This window comes from Mirounga angustirostris, unplaced genomic scaffold (genome assembly GCF_029215605.1).
Source record: "Mirounga angustirostris isolate CCGP_5_RB_7025 unplaced genomic scaffold, mMirAng1.0.hap1 SCAF_6, whole genome shotgun sequence".
NCBI classification, from domain to species: Eukaryota; Metazoa; Chordata; class Mammalia; order Carnivora; family Phocidae; genus Mirounga; species Mirounga angustirostris.
The window spans coordinates 154,434,101-154,461,356 of record NW_026991714.1 but is presented as its reverse complement, the minus strand read 5'-3'; the positions used below and the strand labels follow the sequence as shown (position 1 = coordinate 154,461,356).

General features: G+C 55.1%; 1 protein-coding gene across 1 annotated transcript in view; it reads right to left on the bottom strand.

Moving 5' to 3' along the window:
• The window catches only part of KNDC1 (kinase non-catalytic C-lobe domain containing 1), a 64,040-nt gene extending 41,982 nt beyond the window's left edge, over positions 1-22,058 (bottom strand). The window contains 6 exon segments of the mRNA XM_064595495.1: positions 780-1,438; positions 2,786-2,903; positions 3,295-3,441; positions 14,161-14,219; positions 14,556-14,754; positions 21,867-22,058. Of these exon segments, the coding sequence (XP_064451565.1) occupies positions 780-1,438; positions 2,786-2,903; positions 3,295-3,441; positions 14,161-14,219; positions 14,556-14,754; positions 21,867-21,968 (1,284 nt within the window). The 5' untranslated portion in view covers positions 21,969-22,058.
• Between the last annotated feature and the right edge of the window lie 5,198 nt (positions 22,059-27,256).

The window sequence follows — 27,256 nt, the reverse complement described above, 5'->3', positions numbered from 1 at the left end:
AGGATAGACATTTGTTTTAAAGTAACTAGAGTTTTGGGGTGTCTGGGTGGTGCAGTCGGTCAAGCGTCTGACTCCTGATTTCGGCTCAGGTCATGATCCCAGGGTCATGAGATTGAGCCCCACGTCAGGCTCCCTGCTCAGCGTGGAGCAGGCATCACGTCCAGCGTGAAGCCCAATGCAGAGACTGAACTCACGACCTTGAGACCAAGACCTGAGCTCAGATCCAGAGTCAGATGCTCAACCAACTGTGCCACTGAGGTGCCCCAGTTCCTGACCTTTAAGATCATCAGCGGAAGAAGACGCTGCAGCCCCTGAGCATGAGGGCTGGGGAACAGAGCCGCAGAGATAACCCTGCTGGCCTGGGGCTGCCGGGCCTCCTCCTGGGAAGACTGCTCCCTGCACGCATCGTTTGGCAAGAACATTAACCCCGAAGCAGGGGTGTGCCTCCTTCAGTGAATGCATGGGGTGCTACATGCGGGTGAGGCCAGGGGAGGCCTGAGTATGTGGGGGTGCTCTCTGGGATTCCCCACCTCCAGAGGGGGCTGCAGGAGAGGCTCTGGCCTGGGGCCACACCTGGGGCTACAGCAGGCTGTCCTCACAGCTTCCTTCAGAAACAGGCAGCTTGCTTAAAACTTGTAAATTACTGAGCAGGAGTGAAGGCTGAGACTCCCTTCCTTGCGGTAGACCACCAGCACTGCGTGTGAGACCACAGACAGGAGGGTGTGTGCGCGTGCAGGGCCCCTTCCCGGCCACGTGGGACGGAAACCGCGATCACCCACCTGCTCTCCTGCTGCAGTAGCCGGCTCCCCAGCTCTGTCGGGAGTCCCCCCATCAGCCCTGGAAGTTCTGGGCTCTGGGCCTGCATCTCCGGGGTCCTCGGAGCGGGATGGGGTGCTTTCCTCCACAGGGCTCCAGCCCAGTGCCCCAGATACCCTGTCCCCGCTTCGGCTGGCATCTCCAGGTCCTCTCTGCTGGAGCTCGGGCTCCCGCTCTGGCCACAGTCTGGACTTGGGCTGTGACTTGTAGCTGGAAAGGCCATTTTTCCCATCTAGAAAGGCCTCCCTGGGGTCTGGAGGGAAGACTTCAGATTTGGGTAGCTGGTTTTTGGTGGGGGTCAGCGTCAGGCAGAGGGTGCCGGCCTCAGGGCCGTCGGGCAGGAGCCTGGGGAATGTCTGCACCTTCCTCAGGCGGCTCCTCTCCAGGTCACCCAGGGGGCGCTGGGTGTCCAGGATGAGGCTGGCCAGCCGCTCTCCGTTTCTCACAGGGGCTGACAGCAGGGCCTTGGAGGGCAGAGCAGCAGACTGCTCCGGGCTGCCATGGGCTTCAGGGGCAGGGCGCTGGGGCAGGCCCTCTGGGTCTGCAGCGCGGCCCCCCGGCTGTTTCCTAGGCCCCAGGCTTCCTGCAGCAGGTCTCCCGCTCCAGCCGCTCTCGGTGACATCTGGGCAAAAGCAAGGTGATTGCTGCAGGGGCAGCGGCTAGGGACCTGAGCCCGGGGTGGGCATCCCTAGCGACCCCACCCGTCACCAGAGGGGATGCGGGCACCTCTCCTGCACTCCTGGGTCCCCCTCTCCTCCCCTCAGTATCGGCCCAGAACCATCTTCATCTGCCTCCTTCATTGCATAACCCGGCTGATTCCAACTATTGAGGCTCTAAAGGCTCCTGGACCCCCTCCACAGCCTGCACGGGCCCCCTCGGGGTCTTCCTAAGGTCATCCAAGCAGCTTGTCTAAAGAGCCTTTGCTTTCTAGTACAAGTACACAGATGATGTCCCCAAAGGAAGACACTGAGTCTGGCTGCCCACCCCCCCCACCGTCCTGGTGCACAATCTCGCACGCAGGTGTCTGTGATCTCCATGGAGGCCCCTCCTTGTGGCCTGCAGCCCCTCCCATTGTGACTGCTCTCTGCTGCACGGGAGGAGACGAGCCTCAGGCCTGTGGTCTCTCGGGTGGCGTGCTGGCAGGCCCTGCTGCCACAAGAGGCTCGTGCGGGCCGCCCCTGAGGGCCCTCCGGGCTTCTTGCTGCAGGCACAGTGCAGAGCAGATGCTGACATTTGCTCAAAACATGACCTGAGACCATGCCAGAGTCCCACCCGAGCCGGGAAAATCCCAGATGCTTCAGCAACAGCTTCTCTGGCGGAGAAGGAATGGGCCTGCCAGACACCACGTGGTGTCGGCAAACAGAAACGAACTGCGCAGCGTCCCCGTGTCCATGCACTGGCAGGCTCACAGACCCGGACAGAGACCAGAGGTCGAAGACTTCTCGCTTCCCAACACCCCCAGTGGCCCAGGTGTCTGCAAAGTGTGTGCAAGGTGACTGAGAGTGAGGGTGAACGTGTCAGGCTGTGAGCGTGGCTGTAAATGGGTTTGTATGTGCAGGAGAGTGCTATGTTTGCGCACAAGTGTGCATGCGTGTGATGAGTGTGCATGCGTACAAGTAGGTGTGTATGACCTTGCGTTTTCATGTATGCCTCTGTGACTATGAGCAAGTTAGTATAAACACGTGTGTGTCTGTGGGGGCACACGTGATCTGTTTGCATGTGTGCATGTGAGGTGTGTGTGAGGTGTGTGTTTGCATGTGTGCATGTGAGGTGTGATCTGTTTGCATGTGTGACTGTGGGTGTTTACACGGTGAGTACAATGGCATGAACGTGGGTGTGTCTGATCTGTGCTAAAGCTTGTGTATACTCACGTGCACATGTGAGTGGGTACGTGCATGCATGTGTATATGTGTGCATGACTATCTGTGTGTGCATGCGTGTGTGCAAGAACACGTGTGCACGTGCTTACCTTGAAATGCTCCAAAGGACTCAATGGAGAGCACCCTCCTCCCGATGGCCGAGAGGCTCCGGCACAGACGGCAGGAGGACGTGAAGAGCATCTTCTCTTCACACAATGCTATGATGCTCTGTAGACACGCGTGTGAGCAGCTCAGACGGGAAAGCTCACCATGGAGGAAGCCCTGCCCTCCAAGAGCCCACCCCCCTCCATGTCTATTTTCTGGCATAAAAAAGCAGTGTATCCTGCGATTACAGAAAACCAGGCGATTCTGTTCAGCCCATGAAAATTATAAGCCAAACCTCTTCATCATAACAGTGTATAATGAAAGGTCAAGTTCTTATTTAAGCAAAATGCAATGCCACCAAATCCCAGGTGAAGAAGAGTCCATGGGACCGAGGGGAGAGTGGTGGGGCAGGAGGGCCCTGTGTGTGTGTGTATGTGTGTGTGTGTGTGTGTGCCTGGGGCACTGGGGCCGTGGGGGGGGGTCTCAGGTCTTTGCCTTGGGGGTGACTTTGTACCTCGAGGTCAGGCCGGTCCCTAGGGTCTTCCGCCTGCATCTGGCTCAGCAATGCCTCCAGGTCTTGGCTCAGCCTGGGCTCCGGCTCGGGCTCAGTCACGTACTCAAGGGCTGCCTTCAGCGTGGCCCCCAGAGAGTAGATGTGAGCCTGTGGCACCCAAAAGACTGTCAGTGCCCTGGAGCACAACTTCTCCCCACACGGTCTCTGCTCCTCTGGCCAGGAACACGTGTTTTTGGGGACCCTGCTCTTGACAGTCTGTGCCGGGACAGCCAAGCAGCACCTCCCCCAGCACGGTGACTGTGCTGACACTGGGGCAGGGGCCCCGTGTTCGTGGGTGGGAGGTCTGCGCTGGCCTTGCTGCTCTGACCGGTGCCCACCCCCCTGGCTTCCGGCTCACCCCAGCCCCGACCCAGCGTGTGCAGATGCTAGGATCCCCACCTGTGACGGCGGCCATGTCTCTGAAGGGCAGTCGTCTCTTTTCAAGTCTGCATTTCTCTAATTATGAATGAGACTGAGCATCTGTTCATTGCTATTCATGGTTCTAACTTTTCCTCTTTATGCCCATTCATGGGCTTTGCAACGTCACCACAGTGTTTCCTGTTTGGGGCGCCCCCTCGGCATACTGAGGATTTGACTGCCAGTCTGTGTGCCACACATATGTTCTTTCCGTTTGTCACTTAGCTTTTGACGTAGTTCATGCATCTTTTGACATTCAAAAATTCTCATGTTTAATTTGTGAAATCAGATATTTTTTTCTTTAGCTCCTTCTTAGGAGGAACTTCCCTACCCCAAGATGATAAAAACAGCTTTCTTTTGTTTCCTCCAATATTTTTATAATTTTTACACATCCAGCTCTAATCCATTTGAAATTTGTCAACGTGCTGGCCATTTGTAGGGATCTGGGTTTGTTTCCCTCGTAATGGAGAGCAGCCCCCAGCAGCATTTAGAGAAGATCCCCCTCTGCTGCTGCCCGTCCTGCTGGCTCCCCTGGGACCCTGGGTCCAGCTGGCCTCGTCTCCTCTAATCCTTGTCTCCCCATGCGTCTGTCCTGTCTAGACCGTGCTATTTTAATTATAGTAGCGTCAGAGTGTATTTTCATATCCCGAGGACAGGTTGTCCCTTTTTTTCCCTCAAAAAGTTGGATCATTTTCACATTTATCAGGTTTTAAAAAACAAATATTAGTTCTCCCATTCCCATTCACAAAACAAACCAAAAATGGTTGCAATTTTATTGTAATTGCATTGACATTGCAGAATTTGGGAAGGATCAACTTCTTACAAAATAAAATGTTTAAGAAGTCACCAAGATGGCCAACAGGATGTCCCCAGAACCTGACCCTCAAGAGCAATTCAGCCTCCACCCACAGCCAAAAGCACCTCCGTGGGGGCCGTGGGAGCCACTGCCTCATGCCAACGGACCTGGCGGGAGTCTCGCCCACCTGTGTGTCAGGTAACAGGCAGACAAACTTCTGTCCTGGCTGTGGGCCCTCCTGCTGGACTAGCCATGAGAAAAGGACTCAAATTAATAGGCTCAGACGTGAAAGAGGAAATGGTACAAGTAACACCAGAGAGGTATACAGGATCTTAAGAGACTAATAAGGATAACTGCACACCAACAAATTGGATAACCTAGAAAAAAATGGATAAATTCCTAGAAACATACAACCTATCAAGACTGAATCATGAAGAAATAGAAAATCTGAACAGACCATGAATAGTAAGGAGATTGAATCAGTAATCAAAGACCTCCTGACAAAGAAAAACCGAGAACCAGATGGTTTCTCTAGTGAATTCTACCAAACATTTAAAGAATTTTATACTAATCCTTCTTAAATCTTTCCAGAAAACTGAAGAGGAGGGAACACTTGCAAACTCATTTTGTGAGGCCAGCATTACTCTGATACCAAAGTTAGGTAAGGAACCAAAAGAAAACTATAGAGCAATATCCCTGACGATCACAGATGTAAAAGTTCTCAACAAAACACTAGCAAACTGAATTTAACATCACATCAAAAGGATCATACACCATTGTCAAGTGGGATTTATCCCTGGGATGCAAGGGTGATCCAACAACTGCAAATCAGTCAACGTGATGACTATATTAGTAGAACGAAGGACAAAAATCGTATAATCATCTCAATAGATGCAGAAAAAGCGTTGGACAAAATTCAGCATCTTTCATGATAAAAACTCTCAAGAGATTGGGTATAGAAGGAACACATCTCAACATGACAAAGGCCACATGTGACAAGCCTCCAGCCAACATCACTCTCAATGGTGACCAGGTGAGAACTTTTCCTCTAAGATAAGAATGAGACAAGGGTGCCCACTGTCCCCTCTCCTATCCAACACAGCACTGGAAGTCCCAGCCAGAGCAATCAAGCAAGAAAAAGAAATAAAATACATCCACATCAGAAGGGAAGAAGTAAAACTGTCTCCATCTGCAGACAATATGGTCTCACATATAGAAAGTCCTAATGACTCTACCAAAACTCTGTTAGAACCAATCAACAAATTCAGTAAAGTTGCAGAACATAAGGGCAATATGAAGAAGTCAGCTATCTTTCTGTACCCTAACAATGAAATATAGGAAAAATAAGTAAAGAAAACAATCCCATTTACAATAGTATCAAAACCAAAAAAATATAATTAGGAATAAATGTAACCAAGGAAGTGAAGTTTTGTACATTGAAAAGTTTAAGACTCTGGTGAAAGAAATTAAGGAGGACTCAAATACATGGGAAGATATCCTGTGCTCATGGACTGGAAGAATTAGTGTTGTTACAATGTCTATACCACCCAAAGTCATCTCTAGATTGAATGCAATCCCTATCAAAATTCCTGTGGCATTTTTCACAGATATAGAGAGAACAACCCTGAAATTCATATGGAACCACAAAAGACCCCTAAATAGCCAAAGCAATCCTGAGAAAGAAGAACAAAGCTGGAGGCACCACACATCCTGATTTCAAACTATTTCAAAGCTATAGTAATGCAAAGAGACGGTACTAGAATAAAAACAGACACATAGACCAACGGAACAGAATCGAGAGCCCAGAAATAAACTAATGTCTATACAATCAACCAGTATTTGACAAAGGAGTCAGTAATACTCAATGAGGAAAGGACAGTCTCTTCAATAAATGGTGTTGGGAAAACTGGAAAAGAATGAAATTGGACTATCTTATACCACTTACAAAAATTAACTCAAAATGGACAAAAAACTTATAACATAAGACCCCAAACCATAACTCTCCTAGAAGAAAACATAGGAAAAAGCTCTAAGACATTAGCAGTGATATTTTGGATGTGACACCAAAAGCACAAGCAACAAAAGAAAAAACAAATAAGTGGGAAAAACATCAACTGCCAAACTTCTGCACAGCAGAGGAGACAGTCAACACAATGAAAAAGCAACCTATAGAATGGGAGAAAATATTTGCAAACCATCTGTCTCACAGGGAGTTAATATCCAAAATATATAAGGAACTCCTACAACTCAAGAGCAAAGAAACAATCTGATTAAAAAATGGGCAGAGGAACTGAACAGACATTTTCCCAAAGAAGACATCCAGATGGCCAACCAGACACATGAAAAGATGCTCAGCATCACTCATCATCAAGGAAATACAAATCAAAACCACAATGAGATGTCACCTCACACCTGTCAATGGCTGTTATAAAAAAGACAAGGGATAATAAGTGAGGATGAGATAATGGTGAGGATGTGCAGCAAGGGGAACCCTCCTACACGGTTGGTGGGAATGCAACCTGGTGCAGCCACTCTGGAAAACAGCACGGAGGATCTCAAAAATAAAAAATAGAATTACCATACTATCCAGCAATTCCACTTCTGGGTACATATCCAAAGGAAATAAAATGAGGATCTCAAAGAGATATGTGCGCTCCCATGTTCACTGCAGCATTATTTACAGAAGCCAAGATGTGGAAGCAGCCTAAGTGTCTGTCTTTGGATGACTCGGTAAAGAAATACGGTCTAGAGATACAACAGAGTACGATTCAGCCACAAGAAAGGAGGGCCCTCGAGGGCATTATGCTGCGTGAAACAAGTCTGACAGAGAAAGACAAATACCGTATGATACTACTTCTGCATGGAATCTAAAAAAGCCAAACGCTCGGAAACTGTGGAGTGGAGGTTGCCAAGGGCTGGGGGTGGAGGAGACAGGGAGACGTTGGAGAAAAGACCCAGGGCTGCAGTTATGAAACGAGTGAGTTCCTGGCATCTAACGTGTGACTCAGTGACACGGTTAGCAATAATGTATTACATACTTCGAGGTTGTTGAGAAAAGAGATCCTAAGTGTTCTCACAACCAAAAGAAACAGCGATTGCACGATGGAGGTGTTAACTAACACTACTAGAAGTGGGAATCATCCTGCAAAACACAAACGTATCAAATCATTAATTTGTGCACAAACTCACACCATGTGATAGGTCAGTTACGTCTCTGAAGAGGTGGGGTGACGCTCAGGTGCAGGGACGGGTCTGTCTCCTCATCTTCTTGTGTCTTGTTTTCTCATCTTTAGAAAAGTGGTTCACTTTACATTTCTAGCCCTCCTGCTATATTTACTCCAGACTTTCTATAGTTATTGCTATTATAAATGAAACATTTTCCATTTCATCTCTAACCAGTAATTACCAACACAAAAAGAAGCTACTTATTTTTTGGGATGTATCTTGTTTTCAGCTGGCCTCTGAAGTCTCTTATTCTATCATTTTCCACTGCAGTCTCTTAGATTTCAGGCCCACAAGCTTGTCATCCACAGACAAAGCAACCCTGCCACCCGAACTCCTACACCACTCAGTGTTGGTGGGCCCATGTACATGGTTGAGCTGCACTGGTGACCCCTGAATCCATCCACTCTTTCCATGCCCAAAGCTGGGTCCCTGGGCCACTAGCCCACATCTCACAGAAGACATTGGAACCCCCAGCCCTGGTCTCCATGTGGAGGGCAGCCTGCCTTCCCTTCTCACACACTGACCATGCCGATCACACCCCAGGTCCCCTGCCTGGGTCCCCACATAGCCAATATCCAGGGCTTCCTGAAGAGGCCAAACTTAAGTCAAGCTGCTGCATGGACTCAGGGCAGATGCCTTGTTTTAGGGACCCTGCTGGCTGCTGATTCTTGGGGTGGAAGGAAAGGCAAACCCTATGAGCCACCACCTATAGGGCTCCAGCCAGGACTATGAGCTGCGAGTCTGTGGTGAGCACCGCCCTATCCCCCAGTCACAGTCCTGGGAATAAAACCTGGCTCTATACCTGCAAGGCCAGGGTATCTGCTTCTGCCCTCTACCACCTTTATTTCCCTCCAGGAACAATGGCATCCATCTATCCAATCACTGGACTAGCTACTCATCCATCTATCTACACACTCACACATCCATGGACCCACGCACCCACCCACCCATCCATCCATCCATCCATCCATCCATCCATCCATCCATCCATCCATCCATCTATCCATCCATCCATCCATCCATCCATCCATCCATCCATCCATCCAACCATCCATCTATCCATCCACCCACACATCCATCATTCCATCTTTTAGTTTGACAGTAACTCAACAAATATACTTCTCATTGGTTGTTGGATGATGCTGTTCATGATGTGCTAGCCATGATGTATCAGCACCTTTGCCACTCAAGGCCTTTGCACATTCCCTTCTGTCTTGGGAAGTCCTCCCTGGTCTTGATCTGGTGAACCCTACTCACACTTTAGGTTCCAACCTGAACATCACTTTCTCAGAATGGCCTCCAGGGAATTTTGAGCTGGATGAGGACCCTGTCATCTCCTTGAAAGGCCCCATTCTCCTCTCTCAGGACGCAGCCCACTGCCCACATCAAGTCTGTCCCCTGTGAAGACCAAGATCCCCACGAGGCAGGAGCCCATCTGCTCTGTTCACTGTGAGGCCTGACACACATGTCTGTGGACAAGTGACAGTGGACAGTAATGGTGGGTGGTGGGTGTCGAGGTCGTCCTGGCTGGGCTCCACTGGAGCCCGAACATGCTCATGGTGACCAGGTTCAGAAAAGAGTCCTGTGAGGGTCTGGGGCTTGCTTGGGGCAGGGCTTGAATGCTGGCCATGGTCATAGTTTTAGCTTTTGGAAACTAGCCCATCTCTGGGGTTTCCTGGGCAAGGATTGGGACGTACAGGGGATGGTCCCAGGAGGGCCAGCTGCCATGCATCTGGGGATTGGGGGAGCCTGAGACATCATCCCAGCAGTGGGTGGGGTGGTGGGCAGGGTCACAAGGGGGAATTCTGTGTGAGGACTAAAGGGCTCAGGAAAACTGCTCCCTATCTTTGTCCTCTCTCTAGGGAGGACAGTGGGCAAGGGTGTGGGCTCAGTCTCGACATGGCCAGCAAGCACGACCCAACATGCTGCACCCTTGCCACAGTCCAGAGACCCTGAGGTCGGGCCGGAGGCGGCCTGGTTGACAGCAGCAGGGCCTGACCCTGCTGGGAGTGGCACCAAGAAGGTGCATTTGCCACCGTGGTCCTCGTGGGCAGGGGGTTGTAGCCCCAGGTTGCAGGCAGGAATGGGCACCTGGGCAGACATGGTAAGTCCACGTGACATGTGCAACTACTCCTGGGGTCTCCACAATGCAGCACTTAGGGGGGAACTTAGCCCCAGGAACAGACACTGGAATGAAGCTTGTCCAAGAGTAGAACAGAGACCCTGGAATCATAGGCCTGATGGGGGTTGCGTGCAAACACTGGGCCTAAGGCGGCAGTGCACACCGGCAGGCCCTTTTCACGTGTCGGGTAAGAAGGACTTGCTTGCTCTGTGGGTGGAAAACCAGAGAAAATCACCTATCACCCACTGGGAATTAAGGCAACTCAGAAAACAAGACTTTATCGTAGGACAATTCCAGAGATGTGAAGCATTAAAGACTTGGGAGCCCCCATCTGCCGCTGTGGACAGGCTGGAGTGTGGACCCCGTCATGGCCCCGCCTGGCCCCGTGCCCTGCAGGGTGCTGGCATGCTCTGCTTCCTGGTCTGGATGCTGGATTAGGGTGCTCAGTCTGTGAAAGCTCGTCGAGCTGCATGCCTGTGACGTGTGTGTGTCTCGGTATGTGTTTCATATCTCAATAAAAAGTCAGGAAAAACTCAACCCATTCCTGTTGCTAAACAACTCAGGCTAAGAAGAAACCCCAGTGGGAATAAAAGAAATACTTAGAGGAAGAGGGAACTACAAATGCTACCTGGCAAAACTCACAGGATGCAGCAAAACCCGTGTTTCGAGGGAAATTCATGGCCTTGGATATAAATGTTCACGTTACAAAGGAAGAGAGATCGAAGACAGGGGAGCTGAGTGTCTGACTCACAGTAGAACAGCAGAGAAGGAACGCTTGCCACACTCAAGACAAGGAAAAGAAAATGAAAAGTACCAGCAGAATCAGTGGGAAAAGAAAACAAAGACACATCAGGAAAGATCATGTGGTACGAAGTGGGGTCTTTGAAAAAACTAACCAAATAAATACCCATTGGTGAGACTGACAAGTGAAGGAAAGAGAATTTAAGTCCTCCGACGTTCCACAGACAGTGCAGTGATCAACAAGGGACACTGCAACCAACTGCCAACAACTGAAAAAACAAGTAAAAATGGATAAACTTCAGAAATATATAGTTTACCAGAGACCTTTCAATGAGAAATACAAAACAGATAGTCCTGTAACTATTAAAACTTGAGCAGCAAAAAGAAGATTTCCCTCCAAGGAGACAAGTGTCCTGATGAGTAAGTGTGACCGGACCTTGGACATGGAGCGCCCTGTTGTTACATAAACTCTTACAGGCAGAGGAAGGGGCGCCCGCACAGCCTGGGACGGTCCTGCCCCCAACATGGTCAGAAACAGCACAAAACGCCAAAGTCGGCATCTGTAGATCGAACGTGACAGTGTATTAAAAAGATAAGACACCTGGCCACTTTAGGTTTTCTAAGCAAGAAGGACTGAATTAACATTAGAAAATAAGTACGTAAATATTAAAAATCGTAATGGTCATTTCAAAGGATGCAGAAGCACTTTCATAAAACCCAAGGTACGTTCACGGTAGAGCATGATGACCGGCACAGAGGGCCTTGTGTAGCAAATATGTCCTGGCTGAGGGCGGGGAGAGAAACGCTGCTTTCAGAGCCCGTGTCCCCGAGCAGGAGGTGCGCTGGCCACACCACGCGGCTGGCGACGTGAGCAGCTTTGTGACACACAGCAAGACGAGCAATGGAAACGTGACGCAAAACCTCCACCCGGGCCGGTGATCTGATCAGTTAGATAGAAAAACTAAAGAACCTGTAAGTTATGGGAAATAACAAAAGAATTCAGCACGATGGCTGGACAGAAGATTAAGATATTAAAGTGAATTGTGCTCTGTAGACCAGCAACAAACAAGCAGAAAAATGCAATCACAAAGATGACCTCCAAGTTAGAATGTAAGCAGAAAATACCAAATTCCTGAGAATCAACTAATAAAGGGTATCCCAGACTCCTACAGGAAACAGTACTCAATGTTACTGAGGCGTTGACTAAGTGAGGAGGTAAAAAGGTTTATGCAGAAGACCCTATATTATAAAGATTGCCTCCTCCCCAAAGGGATCGATAGATTCAGTGCCATTCCAGTCAAAATGCCAACAGCTTTTCATGGAACTGGATAACTCATTCTAACACTTATGTGCAAGAACAGAGAGCCAAGAATAGTGAGAACACTTCTGAGGAAGGACAGGAGCGGGCGTCCTCCCCGAGAGGACGGGCCCACTCTGCTATCGGGCCTGCTGTGTGAGCACCTGCGGCCAGCATCCGTGGGAAGGGGTATCCACACGGAAAGGGAGGAAACCTGGTCCTTACCTCACACTGCCGAGAAAAGTCATCTCAAGCAATTCGAATGTGAAGAACAAAATTTTTAAATTCCTGGTAGAAGATATCAGCAAACCTCCATTAGACTTTGGAGTTGGGACGGTACAAAGAATAGTAACAAAGAAAACATGAATAAACTTGACTCCATTAAACTGGAGAGACCTCCTCCCTCATAGGAGGCCCTTTAGTGGTCCTTCCGACAGTGTGGTTCCCAAGGCGGACGACCCTCAGCACGCCAGACCGACGCTCTTGTTCCAGCCGAGTGCACCCCGGACCTTCCAGAGGCTCTGCTCCAGGGACACCCCAACGGGGACCTCGCCAAGGGCAGAGCTGCCATGAAAACCAGCTGGCTTCCACAGAGCCCGACATTAAAGGGTGGGCAGATACTTGAAATAGCCCTACTCTTCCCACTGTGTTTTTGGGGAAAAATACTGTTATTTTTCATAAAAATATGTTGTGTATCAACATGCAACGGCTTATAATTGCTTTTAAATGAACTCATAGGTAAGCATTTTGCAGGTGTCTCAGTTTAAGCTGTAACACACACTGGTAGGCTTAACCTGCACCACGGAAAGCTCTCCGGCTACTCAGTCATTTTCAGGAGTGTGAAGGGTCCCGAGAACCGCTCGCCGTCTTACGGACAGAGGAGACATTGCCATCCTGACAAAATGGGTGGAAATATATAAAGAAAAGCATAACGACTGCACGGAAAATGGGCCTTCTCAGCCACATGGAGCTGGGGGTCCGTGGCACCTGCTGGCGGGAGCACACTCTGGTGCGGCCACCGTTGGAGACCGTGGAACACCGCCTGCCCCGCTGTGTGGCCGTCCCATGGCCGGGTCCACACCTTGGAGGAGCTCCTGCCCAGATCCACCAAGGTTGTGCAGGGCGGCACCAATGCTCCCATGAGCCAGGGGCTACACGTGACCTCCCGCTGGGTTCAGGCGCATCGTCCAGAAACACGTAAGAGAAAGTTCCAGAAGATAACGTGTAGTGACACTCTTCTTCGAATGTGAAAACCAGCACACACCAAACAACACTGCTTTTAGGAACAGCCCGGCGGCACGGAGGCGGGCGGCACTGGGAGGACGTCCGTTATTGCAGGGCTTTAGTTTCTTGTTGGTTCTGGTGTTAAACATGCAGGTAAACTAAGGAGGTCTGTGCATGGACCAGGGCTGGGAGCTGCCCCAAGCCAAAGGCCACCTGGGCTCTGGTTCTGGCTCCCGAGGTCCAGGGAATCAGAGAGACCCGATCCACCAGCGACCCAGGGCCCTGCGGTCCTGCCTGCCACTGGAGCATGGACAAGGGCCTCTCAGGGGAAGGGGCTGGTTGCTAGTTTAAGGTAAAGTAAAGTAGAGCAGAGGAGGGGCCAACCCCAAAACTCTTATTTTGGGGTTAAAATTTAACCTAACGTCACTAAGCTAATGGGTTTTCCCTGAAATTTTTGAGTTTGTAATTACTTGTTAACGATTGATTTTTCTCCGCCCACCTCAGACTACAGGCTCCACGGAGATGGGAGCTGTGAACGGCAATCTGGGGGAGCCCAGCGCGGCACTCAGGGGAGAGTGCCACCACCCCATTCTTGGTGCCCCCCAGCCACGCTCCCCGGCATGCACACAGGGGTGCCCAGGGGGTGGTGACCTGAGCCCAGAGCGAGGTAGCGCGGCTGCCTCGGGGTATCACCCACAGGCCACGTGTCTCTGCCGGGTGCTGCCATCCCACCGCCCCGCTCTTTCCCTCGGAGACGCTGTGCTTCCCCCCAGCCACCACTAGCAACTTCAGGCCCTTTTAACACGTGAAATACAGTGATGTTCACACCCGGGAAACATACTCGACAAATATAATGACAAGCACGTGTCCACACACCAAGCGGCCACTGGAGCTTACGGTGCCGCCGGGGACCCCGAGTCTGACAAAGGTGGGGGTGCCCCGAAGGCAGCCCCCCAAGCCCAGCCCGTGCCCTGCACGCAGGTGCCCCCGCCTGCTGCCACCCACCTCGAAGGTGTTCCCGGTCACATCGAACTCGGGGGGCACAAAGGCGCCCTCAGGGTCATCTGGGGAAGGAAAAGAGAAGGCCTCTGATCACACACGCACAAGGCCCAATGGTGAGGAGGAAGCCAGGCGGGCAGGAGCTGTGGCCTCCCGCTCCCCAGGGGCCCCTTCCGTCCTGGCGTCCCAGGGGACTGGGTCAGAGGAAACAGCGCTTGAACAGGAAGACCTCGTTCTTCACGGGAAGCCCGGGGAAGCCGTCCAAGGAGGAAGGAGAAGGGTTTTCCCGGCCTCCCAGAGAAGGGGACTGAAGGAGCCAGTTGGGGAAAGTCGGGCCGTCCCTGTGTCCACCTTCTCCCCAAAGGCACCTTCTGCCGCCCCTGCCGCCGCCCCAGGCTCACCGCTGAGCTGCTCCATGAAGCACACGTTCCCGCTGGTGTTGAACGCCAGAGTGTCTGGTGTGATGCACAGGGTCTGGAAGATGGCCGCGTGGGCGACGCTCCTCATGGACAGGCTGCACTCCAGGCACACGGCCCACGCCTCCTGCTCGCTGAGGCCACTGTCCCGCAGCGACAGGATGTCGGCCAGGGACACGTTCTCCTGCCAAGATAGGCCGCAGCTGAGGCAGGTGTGGGGACAGACCCAGGCCACAGCAGGCCCTCCTCGCCGGGAAAGGCCTGGCGCCACGGCGTCGAGACCGACTCAAGGGAAGCAGACAACGCGCAGCAGTGTTTCACTTTACGTCAGAAACGGGGTTGTGGGCAAAGGCTTTAAAAAAACCACCCAGAAAGTCACCCGCCCCACAGCCCCCTGGATGCCAGAAGCCACAGGGCATTTGGCAGAACGACCAGGGTGCTATTGGGAGCCGGTGTCGGCCCCGGGGGCCGGGACCTGGTTCTTTGTGCCAGAAATCGCGGCCTCCCACAGCCCCCGGGTCCAGCCGGGTTCCCTGCACCCCGACGCCCCGGCTCACACGTGGCTCGGTGGGCATGCTGACGGCCTTCACTTTTTTAGGTTGTACGCAGGTGAGCAAGGCGTAGGCACCGGTGGAGATGAGTCAGTATGTACAGAAGCAGCGTGGTGCCCGCAACAGAGCAAACGTGGTGTGAGCCTACCACGGGACCACGTGACACACAGGAACGCCGGACACGACGGCGGAGCCGCGGCCCAGACCTGAGCTCCGGGCCGTGCACACAGAGGACCCGAAGTCACCGTGGTCCCTCCTGCGCAGCCAGATCCCAGGCCTCCCCGTGCTGGGTTCCCCCTTCGGATGTGACCGAGCTCAGTGGTGACCGTGTCACCAACACGCACACACGCACCTGACACCCACACCCTTGCACATCGCCGTGCACGCACACACCTCCCCTGCGCGTGCACGCATCCTGGCACGACTCTCACACGGTCACAGAGGCATGAACTCACACATGTCCGCACTCCACACACCTCCCCTGCACGTGCACGCATCCACGACTCTCACACGGTCACAGAGGCATGAACTCACACACGTCCGCACTCCACACACCTCCCCTGCACGTGCACGCATCCACGACTCTCACACGGTCACAGAGGCATGAACTCACACACGTCCGCACTCCACACACACTCATACGAGTTCATGCACCCTCCGTGGTCGAGCCACACAGCCCACACGCATGCACACACACACTCACTACCCATACTTCCACTTAAATGCACAGTTGTGCAATTCCACACTCACACACGCCTCATACTGACTCACATACACTCCGTGTGTTCACACATATACACCCATACTCTCACACACACTTGTGCCCGAGTTTGGCACACACACATTCTCACACATCAGACACCTTGGATCTCCAGGCCCTAAGCTGGCCTGCTGTTCGATGCCCTAGCCACCTCTCTGTGCCCACGTGTCTGTGCTCCACAGGCCCGCACGGGGGGAGCCGGAGCCTGCAGGGAGCACGCAGGGGGAGTCAGGAGAGGGGGTGGAGAGCAGGGGGAGCAGAGGAGATGGTGCAGAAGACTGAGCTCCCTCCTGTCTCCAGCCTCAGCCGCCCCACCCCTCCCAGCACGCAGGACTGTTCTCCGAGTGCGGCCAAGCTGTCTGGTCATGAAAAGTCTCCTAGCTCCTGCCCTCGAATTTCCCCCACCTGCATTGCAAGGGATCCCCACAACTACAGGCAAAGCGGACAAGGAGCGGAAGGAAGGAAGGAAGGAAGGAAAGAAAGGGAGAGAGAGAAAATAAATCAGGGAGTGGTTCCCGTGGGCGTCTTGGCTAAGCCTCTGGGCTCAGCAGGGTGGGGTGATGGAAGGGGGACCCCGGGACTGGGCCTCCACATCACCCCCAGGCCCTTCTAGCTCTTTCTGTGGGGTAGATGGATGAGGGAAGCACAGCCCGTTGGAAGCTAGTTCAGGAAGAAGGGGCCACGGGGTTCATGCAGATGCAAGAGCAGAGAGTTGCCAGCCAGCTTCCAGAAATATGTGCACCCCTGTGGGGAAGGTGGTCTGGGAGTTTTAAAAGGAGAATGAGAGCATAAAGCAGATTAGACTGGGGTGTGGAGGGGGCTAGCAAACCCGGAAATCTCAATTTCCCCATCTCCCTGCCGTGTTCCTGAGGGTCACGGATAAAAGGTCTTTCTGATTTGGCTCAATCTAGGGGTCGCTATGCACCACCCTGGGACTCCCCAGGATGTGCCTGCCTGTGGGGCCCATTAAAGGGGTGTCTTGGGAGTGCGTGCATGCACACACACGTGCACATATGCACACGTGCACACGCTAATAAACAACCCAGAGACCCTGTGGTTTTGTGCTATTTAGGAGAACAAAGCTAGCCCACACTGTGAGTCTGAGCCAGCTTCCACTGCAGGGGCCTTGTTGACGCCCTGCTGGTGGCCGCCTCCCCTGGCCGCACGCGCCCGCTCACGCAGCTGTTGCCCCAGGTCCTGGAGGTTGTCTGTGGTTACGATCAGCCGTCCACCTGTGAACTCCTCTGTCCATGACCTGGGTCTGGCACCCGCCGCCCCTCTGTGGGAGCTCCCCAAGAGAAGGGAGCCCAGGCCAGGGGTGCCCACAGGGCATCTCACGGGGCATGGCTTCCTGTTCAAGGCCCCTCCCCACTGCCCTGTCCACTGGAAGATGCCCGTGTGGGGGGGAGCCCCAGTGCCTATTCATGGTGTGAGCATCTAAATGGGGGACTGTCTGCGTGACTTCATAGAGCGAATCTGTGGGTCCTGAGTCATTGCTTCCGGTGCATGGCTGAAGCCCCGATTCACAGACAAGATGCTCTCGGCCCCTCTGAAACCCAGCTGTTCTGCCGGGAAGGCAGGATTCAGCTGGCGTGGTTCCAGGACAGAGCTGAGGTTTGCCACTGGCTCTCCTGGGCACACCAAGATTGGGGGGCGTCTCACCAAGTGCTGGGGGACCCTGAACCATGGACCCCATGGTCACCTGTCCTCTGGGACCTGACACCTGCCCTTCCAGTTCACCCTGGCTGGAGGAATGACCCTCCCTTGCGTGAAGCCGTGGCCTAAGGAGGGCGGACGGGATGAGACTTGGTAGTGGACCGGCAGGAACAAGGACGAGAGACCGGGAAGCCTGTACCTGCTGCTCAGACTTCCTCAGTCCATCTCCACCAGAATCCCAGGGACGCCCCCACCCCCTGGGCCACCCCGACAGACGGGAGCCACGTGGGCATCCTGCACGTTGGTGCTCATCTCCGGGACCCCGGGGCTCTGAGCCTCGCTGCCAGGTCGGCCCTGCACGCCCCGGGGACACCACAGGGTCTGGGCAGGATGGACAAGAGCATCACTGGTTGAGGCAGACATTTCAGAAGGAGGTGACATGCTATGAATCGTAAAGTCGGCCCCAGCGCCCACTGATGCCTGTCTGTAGCCCCACCTCTGGGGCACCCACATGCCCACCACCCATGACGGCCCGCGGCCGGACGCATCACGACTTCCCACACAGCAGCTGTCCCTGCTGCCGCCAACGCGGCCTGACCTTGTCACTGCTGGGCAGCCTCTGGTGGCTCTACCTTCTGAGTACCGACCTAGTCTTCTGTGAGGGGACCTGGGTCCAGGAACCCCACCCCTCTCTGTCCCCCAGCAAGGCGCTGCCTGGATGGGATGTGGGGTAGGCCTGAGGGTGAGGGTCACCTAAGTCACGGTCCTTGAAGGACAGGAAAGAGTTGTCCTTCCCTAGGGATCCTGCAGGCGCAAGCTCTACCCTGTGAGGGCTGGGAGGAAGGGCACCCCTCAGGGGGGGCGGCTCCCCAGGGCAGCCCCTCATCAGCCAGTCCCTGGGTCTCAGAGGGCAGGGCTGGCTTCCCACCGGAAGACCCTTATCCAGTTATGGCAAAGTGTGCCCATCCAGGAGATTCTGTGCCTTGAAGACACCCCGCTGCCCTCCTTCAGAGACAGTGTGTGAGCCAGGGTTACACGGGGACCCACGGGGACCCACGGATCGCTCTTGCAGATTTCAAACGTACTCTTAGATGTTAATGTTTTCAACCTTGGAGCATTCTAGTAGGAACTGCCAACACGAAACCCAGATCACTGCTGAGAACAGTTGTTGACAATCTCCAGGCCTGCCGGCAGGTTCCTTCAACCTGCCAGACCCCCAGGCCTGGGAGGCTCTGCAGAGTACCCTGTTGGGGGTCTTACCCCTGGCCCTAAAGTGCCCCCCTCCAACTCATAACTATCGCCCACCACGAAGCTCTCCTTGGCTTCCCAGTTGTCTGCAGTTCGGTGCTGTTTGGGTAGCAGCCTCACATGGACCCAGTAGAGCTCAGTGGGAGTATCTGCTTCCTCACAGGGCACCCCCGAGCTGTGGGCCACTCTCGGCGGCAACACGGACCCCACCCACCTCCAAATCCCTGGGTCCAGCCCAGCGCCCAGCCCACAAATGCCGGGGAGGTGCTCTCTGCATGTGGAAGGGATGAGAAGACTCCTTAAAACTCAGGAGAGTCTAGGGACCAGGAGACACACTGCCCCCGGGCCCAAACCGGCGCACCATCTTCGTCTCCAAGCCTGCCCCTGTCCTTGTCCCCTGCAGGCCCCTGAAGGTGGCACCACCGGCCTCCGGGAGGCCCGGCACCCACCCCTCCTGCAGCCACTGCTCTTCCTGATCCCTCATCCATGTCCTTTGCTGGTCCCCATGTAGGGTCACCACCTGCAGGAGGCCAGAGACTGGGCTGGGCGACAACCTCCAGGACCTGAGGCCCACTCACCACCTGCCCCGGGGGGTTTCCGGCTAAGAGAGTGCTCTGGGGCACGCACCCAGAGTGAAGCTGCTGGGACACAGGGAGCAGCCATCTTCCAGGCCACTATCAAATGCCAAGCTGCTTTCCAGAGAGGCTGTTCCACGCACACTCACTCCGGCAAGGGGGCGTCCGGTGCCACGCCAGTCCCTGCCGACTCGGCCACTGCCCAGTTTTTATTCTTGCCAACTGGCACTTGAGAGGCCCTCACGGTGGGTGTCTTCGCATTCCTTGATGATGATGAAGTTGAGCATTTTTCATGTTTACTGGCCAGTTGGATTTTCTCCGGGGTTACAACCAGAGAAACATTCCAAGGGGCTCCTGGGCAGGGGGGTAGGGTCCTGTGCCTTGACCTTGCTGTATGGGCTGTTGTTATGACCAGCGGTCAAACTGTGAACTCCTCTGTCCACGTCCCGGGTCTGGCACCCGCCGTCCCTCTGTGGGAGCTGCCCTGCGTCTCCTCCGGCCTGGCCCTCCCCGGGGCTGCGGCAGCACGGCCCACCCTGGCTGGTGATGCAGCCTGGCTCCCCCTCATCTTACAGGACGGCTTTTCAGATGCAGCCGGGCTCTATAATATGCTGTGGCAGGCACGGTCACGTGTCTGATGGAGACCTAAAACCTTCAACGCCAACGGAGTGTGTGCAGGAAGCATCGAGTCTGGACCAGTGTGTTCGCAGGTACGGGACATCGGTCTGGCTCTAAGGCTCAAGCCGGACAGTTTTATGGGAGCCTACCCAAAGACAGCGTCTCTGTCCCCAGAACAGGTGGAGAAGTTCGAGGGGCCCATCGGCGCTTTCCCAGTGGACGCTGCCAGTTCAGTGGCATCCCACGTCCCCTGGAGGCCTCGGTCATGGGACGATGGCACCCCCAGCCCTATGCAGTGTGCACAGCTGGGGGGGTGCTCCGACCCAGAGGGGCATGAGGGAACCCCAACCCAGAGAAGGCACCAGTGCACACGGGAGTACAGACCATGGCAGGGACCCAGCTTTGGGTCTGGTCCTGGCCCTGCTGTTCTGTTTATTTGGCACCAGCCGCTGACTCTGCACGGGGCACAAAGGAGGCCCTCAAAGTGTGGGGTGGCTGACACAACAAGGTTCTGTATGAAGAACCACATTCTACGTCTGCTTTGGATGGTGATTCTGGAGGTGAGTCTTCTAACGGATCCACTGAAATGTGTCCTCTGGGGGAGACTCTGATGGCTGTGAGCTGGGTGCACCCTTTCATTTTCCATCAAAGCCATGGAGATGCCCAAAGGCTTATTCATTCTCTTGCTTCTCCTCTCTGCAGCCTTGCCTCTTACCAAATCCAGGCCACCATGGCGGTGGCAGGTTGGGGGGGGAAGGGAACACCAGCCCTCAGGTACAGCCTCAGAGGCTCTTGGCCGGCCAGCCCCCCGCTTCCTACGGCAGACTCCGCTGCCCAAGATGGTGCTTCCCCCGCATGAACTCCATCCTTATAGCCAGCTCTCCTCCAGAACTGGGGGGCAGGCAGAGGCGGAAGACCCTGGCGACTGCAGCTGCAGCTCCTATGAACCCCCTGATGTACTCCAGGAGGATGGTGGCCATGTCTAACTCTTGGCCGCCAGCCTTGCCCAGGTGGGTGTTGGAGGGTCTTCATCAGCACCAGGCTGGTTACAGCCCATCCCATGAATGGCTGCACGATGCCAGCATTCCTCAGCTGTGAGCACAGAAGCCCGGAGACTGGGGCATTTGCCTGCTGGAGGCGCGGAAGGTTCTTCATCCACCCAGACCCCATAGCCTTGGGTCTTCCTGGGAGTGGCTGCATCCTCTGGGGTCACCTATCACATGGAGGGACCTGGCTTGTTCATTTGACCCCAAGCCACAGCCTGTGGGCTGTGCTAGGGAAGCCACAGTTACAGGCAAATTGGTTCTGTGGGCACCTGTCCAGTGCATGACCAGAAGCTCCATGTGATGGAGACTGCTGGTCCCTCTGAGCCTTGGGTAGGGGGATGCCTCAGGACTCAGGATCCTGAGTGGAGGCCCCTGTTGTCCTCTCTGTGCAGGAAGCAGCCCTCTGTTCTGGGGGGGCCTCCTAGACCTCCACCCCAGCTCCTGAACCTGCTGGCCGGATTGGGCTCTGCTGGCTGGTGCCTCCAGCTGACCTCCTAGGGTGCTGGCAAGGAAGAAAACAGCCAACCCCCTCCTTCCCCTCCTCCCCCTCACGATGCCCCAAATCACACTCATCCATCCAACATTTATAGTCAGGAGCCCCCCAGCCCCCCACCCCACAGGGCACCAACTTCTTCAGTGACCACCCACCCACTGCTGTCCCATGTGGCATTCCAGGGGGCCGTCCTCTCCGAGCAAATGCTAAAGGACGGTGGCGGCTTGCTGAGAGCGGCTGCCAAGACCTGGGCCAGGGGCAGGAGACCTGGGGGGGCGGGGGCACCTTCCCCCGGACTCTCCCTAGAAGGTGGGGGAAGGCAGGACCCACCGCGGGCGCCGGGGCTCACCTCGTCCTCTGGCAGAGTGGGGAGCGGCTCGAAGTCGTAGCCCGCCAGGTCCTTGCCATCCTCCTCGTACAAATCCGCCGCGGCCGTGTCCATGGCCTGCATCCTGCTGGCGCGCCGGCGGCGCCTCGGACTGGCCGGCGCCGGGGGCCTCGCGCTCCGGCCGGCGCCCCTGCCCGCCGCGCCCGCCCGGCCTCGGCCTTCCCGCGGGCCCCGCGCCCGGCTCCGCGCGCCGCTCGGGCTCCGGCTCGGGCTGGGGTTCGGCTCCGGCTCCGGCTCGGGCTGGGGTTCGGCTCCGGCTCGGGCTCGGGCTCGGGTTCGGCTCCGGCTCCGGCTCGGGCTCGGGTTCGGCTCCGGCTCGGGCTGGGGTTCGGCTCCGGCTCGGGCTCGGCTCCGGCTCGGGTTCCGGCTCCGGCTACGCGCGCCCGGCTGCCATGGCAACGTGCCCGCCCCCCGCGGCCCCGCCCTCGGCGTGCCGCCCGCGCGCCTGCCGCAGTGTCACCCGAGCGGGGGACCCGGTGCCTGGGAGGACCGGGGGTCCCGGCACTCGCAAGGCCCTGCTCACTTTGGCGGGCGCTGGGGCACGAGTGGGGGCTGCGCGCTCTTGGGGACTCTGTCTCCGGGGACGTCGGCCGCCTTCTGTAGGCCGCTCGGCCTGTGCGCGGCGGGGCCCCTTGTGTGGCCGGTGTCCTGAGCGACGCCCCCGCAGGCTGCTGCCCGGGTGTGCTCCCACCGGGGCCCCGGAGATCGAGGGCCGTGGCCCACCGCTAGGAGAGCTCTGGGTGGGTCGTAGGCTCTCCGCGGGGGCCCTCCGGTCCCTCCCCCGCCGCCTAGGGGCGGGGCTGCTGCAGTCTTCGTTGGGGGTGGCGGCTGCAGAGGCTCAGAGGCTCGCGGTTGGGGGTGGGGGGGCGGAGAGAGGAGAGGGGGGCTGGAGACCCGGCGGGGCTCGTCTGAGCAGCTGGGGTCTGGCCTGCCTCCTCCCTTGAGCGAGGGTCTCATGGATGCCGTGCTGGGAGCCACAATTACGCTTTCTTTCCGACCTTGCCAGCCAGCCTTGGGGCAAAGAAACCCAAAGACCGGACAGCCCCTCCCTGCAATTCAGCGGTTCCGCTGTCTCCCGATTAACCCCTTCGTTCCCCCATTTATGGTCCAGTGGCTGGACTTGCTCCAGCACGGGGCGAGCCTTGCCCCAAGCTGGGGCCCATGGTTGTCTGAACATCCCGGATACTCTCCCAACCCCGGCGAAGGGCCAGACAGCACCCCCTACCAGCCTTTCCACAGGAGGTGGGCATGGTCCTTTCCCGCCTCCCAGCAGAGCTCTGGGTCGGAGCCCTATAGGAGAGCAGATGCTACTGGCCAGGCTATCAGCTTCCACACGTGGCCAGCCCTATCCTCACAGCCTTGCTTGGCCAGGTACACAGCAGGCGCTCCATAAATGCTCCTGTGTGAATGAGCCAGGACTTGTGGCAAGGCATGCAAAATCCAAGCGTTCACTGGGACACTAATTCCCAATATCCTGTGCTTGGGTCAGGTCACTGTGACCCTGGGCCCTGGCACGTGACGCCCAAGCATGTGGGGGCACACAAGTCACGGGAGAAATAGGCCTCAAGCTGGTAGCTGGGTGGTCAGCCTCATCCTGTGCAAAACGCTGGTCCTTGAACCCACCCGAGTCAACTAAGCTGAAATTGGGTGCAGTTTTTCCCCTTCTGGGGGTGCTGAAAAGCTCAGAGTAGCAGCCAGGGCTGGGTGGGTGGAGGTAGCGGGAGCCGGAGAAAAGCCACCTCACAGCTGTGGGATGTGGGCCAGCTGTCTGAGCTGTCCCTGTGGGCACCACACAGGGCCTCAGAAGGAGGCAGAGGGAGGCCGGTGGGCTCTGGGCTGCACCCCCACCCTCAGACCCAGTCCACAGAGCTGGGCACCCCGGCTGCCGGGTCCGTCTGCTGCAGGGTTGGGGGGGCGGGCTGGTGAGACCTGGATGTGGCCAGCCCTTACTCACCACCCAGACTAAGTGCCCTTTGTGGGGGCACAAAGGCCGAGCTGCAGGGACCTCGTGGAGGTGGGCTTTGTCACCTGGTTCTCTGGTCACTGTGCACCTGGCTGAGGGCGCAGGGTTTAGGATGGGCACTTAGGCACTGAATGGGAGGGGCAAAGATAATCCCACTTCTGAGGAGCATTGGTCGTATTTCAAGTGTTCTGGGTCTAATGACACATCGTCTATTTGATGATGCATCCAATTTGGGTAAAATGCAGAACATGCAGGCTGTTGATGTGGGCACTTCCCATCTCCTGGGACAGGCAGACTGTTGCTCCATGGAGGGGGACCAGGAGCATGGGTCAGTGCGGAAGGGCCAAGGGGGAGCCCATGGGGGGCCACCCCGCAGGTCCTTCTTTTACCCCCCTGCTTTCATTTGTAAGTTTGTGGTCCTTGGTCTTCCTTGTTCAGTGGCATGATGTCATCTCCACTGGAAGCTTTGTTAGTCTGAGTGTTTGCATACTTGCTTGCTTTTGTAAGCTTTGCTCCAAGAAAGGATTTGGTACTGGACCTGTGTTCTGGTGCCTTGAACATAAGTAGAGGCTTCATTAATGTGGTTGGATGAGGCATGATTCTTAACATCAGAGCAAGTCTTGATTAGGCACTCCAGATCTTCCAGAGCTGATGAGCCCACATATGTGTGAGGACATCCAAGTAGCCCCTGGGTGTCCATTCAAAGTTAACTCCCAACCCAGTTTCAAACCGTGCCAAGAATCCTCACGAACAGACACTGGAATGGCCTCTCAGCGTTGGCCTGCATGCCTGCCCCTCCCCCCACATGCCCAGCCGGCCCGCCTTCTTCCTGAGGACCCACGGGTGACGTCAGAATCCTGCTCCACAGTGAGGCCATGACGTGGGGGTGCCCCGGTCTTCTTAGTGGTCCCTGACCCAGCAGAGCACACTCTGCTCACCTGTCTGCCCCACCTCACTTCCCTGCAAGACCCTCCATTCTGTAGATCCTGGCCTGAGCTGCCCTCCCTGCCTCTGGCCTCTGCCGTCCACAGACCTTGCTCCTGATCAGTGCCAGGTCCGAACGCCCCTGACGGATGCTGTCTCCTGCAGAGTTCCATGCTTGTCTCTGGACCCTTGTCCTACTCAGACACTGGCAGGACTTTGCTTCGTTCTTCTGAGCCCCAGGTCTCCTGTAAGGGGCGGGGGGCTCCCTCCTGTCTTAAGGCGTGCAGTCAGCGCTCTCAGCCTGACCAGTCTGTGGCTGATGTGAATGGAGCGGGGGTCTTCAGAGTCTTGGCTCTCATTTTCCCTGAATGAATTTTGAAAAGTGTCAAACTGCTTGCACATTTTGAAGTCAACATTTAAAATTTGTAAGAAATCACAAATGAAAATAATTGCAAGGAATGGAATTTCTGGTGTGGTAAATACTGATATTTTGGAGTAAAACTGTTACTCTTGTCAATGTATCCAAGAAGCTAATTACCAAAATGTTGGGCTTTTTTTTTTTTTTGCATTTAAGTATGCTCTACACCCAGCGTGGGGCTCAAACTCACCATCCCAAGATCAAGAGTCGCATGCTCCACAGACCTGAGCCAGCCAGGCGCCCCAATACCAAAATGGTTTTGATGCCCAAGGTCAGTCATTTAAAAAAAAAATCACATAAACATGTTCTTTACCAGTCCAAAATCTTCATGAGAACATTTTCCCTTAAACTTATTATAGACATCAAATTTTGGCCAGAATTTTATCCTACTGTGATATCTTTTCATGCTTGAAAGTTTCTATAGTTCCCCCATCACACTTCTTTGCAACAAATACACATGTAGGTTTTAGTAAATCAAATATTCAATAAATAAGAAAATTTAAACGTTTTTTTGGTTGGTTTCCAGGGACCATAAGACTTATTTTACAGTCTTGAAGTCTTTCGGTGAAATAAACGACCATATTTGTTCTGGCGTTGGGAACACACACCCAAGGACCATGGATTACTAATGTGGCTTCTGTTGGGAGAGCCTGAGCCCTCCTAATAGTCTGTGCTGTCACTCTAGCTGTCACTATGTGGCTGTCATCCTGTGGCTGTTACTCTGTGGCTGTCATTCTGTGGCTGTTACTCTGTGGCTGTCATTCCGTAGCAGTTATTCTGTGGTTGTTACTCTGTGGCAGTCATTCTGTGGCAGGCATTCTGTGGCTGTTACTCTGTGCCTATTACTCTGTGGCTCTCACTCCGTGTCTATCATTCTGTGGCTCTCTGTGGCTGTCATTCTGTGACTGTTATTCTGTGGCTGTCATTCTGTGGCTGTCACTCTGTGCCTATTACTCTGTGGCTGTCATTCTGTGGCTGTCACTCTGTGCCTATTACTCTGTGGCTGTCATTCTGTGGCTGTTACTCTGTGGCTATTACTCTGGCTGTCCCCTTTTCCATAAAGACACAAGTCATATTGTGTTATAGCTACAAAGCACTTATTTCCAAATAAGGTCACACTCACAGGTGCCCAGGGCTAGCACTTCAACATGTCATTTTGGGGACACAATTCTACCCACCACAGTGTCCTCAGAGCTGGCCCTGTAACCATAAAGACCCTGTTAGCACCCCTGCAAGCCTGTTTGCTGGACCGGGAACTCTGCGAGGGCTGAGAGCAGCACGGTCTATGCCCTGGAGTGCGGTGCCGGGTGCAGCCCCTGGCTCGTGGCCTGCTCTGGGCAAGTGCTTAGGCGGGCTGTGCAGGTGTGTGTTTCCGTTGAGCTGTGAAAGCTGCAGAAAGCCCTCCCTTGGGGGAGTGTGTGCAGCCCACGGCTGGGGGCTTTTGTTCCCTGGGCAGGAGAACCCTGGCCAGTGAGTGTCCTCGTTTGTGCAGTTATGAGCAGCCAGGACGACCGTCCTGTGGGGTGTGGGCTGGCTCCCGTGACGGCCCAGGTGTGGACTGGAGCTCCCGGGCCCAGCAGCCCGCACCTCCCCAGCCCCGGCCTGGTTCCCAGCTGGGCTGCTGCTGTGCCAATTGCAGGTTTAATGATCAAAATCCACTGCAGCGTGTTTTCTTGTGTTTTCACTGCATGCTATTCATGATGATTTCTGCCAAGGACAAATGCAAGCGTGGGCGTCTCAGGGCCTGACTCTGACATTCCAACGCCAGACGGTGGCAGGTGGGGTGGGGACTGCCTGTGCGGGGTGGGGGGGTGGGGGAGTTGGCGGCGCCAGATGCCTCCTGCCCCACAGTTACTGTTGGCACGTCTCCCCCTCTTCCATTGCTCAAGATGCTCCGTAATTAAGAAGCCCTCAGTTACTCAGCGTGGGCTTTGGGGTGCATTTGGAGGGTCCCTGCGAGGGTTAGCCCTTCTCTGCAGCTGGGAACCGGCTGGAGCTTCTGTCCTGGGTTTGTAATCAGGGAGCACCTCGCCTGGGAACTAGATC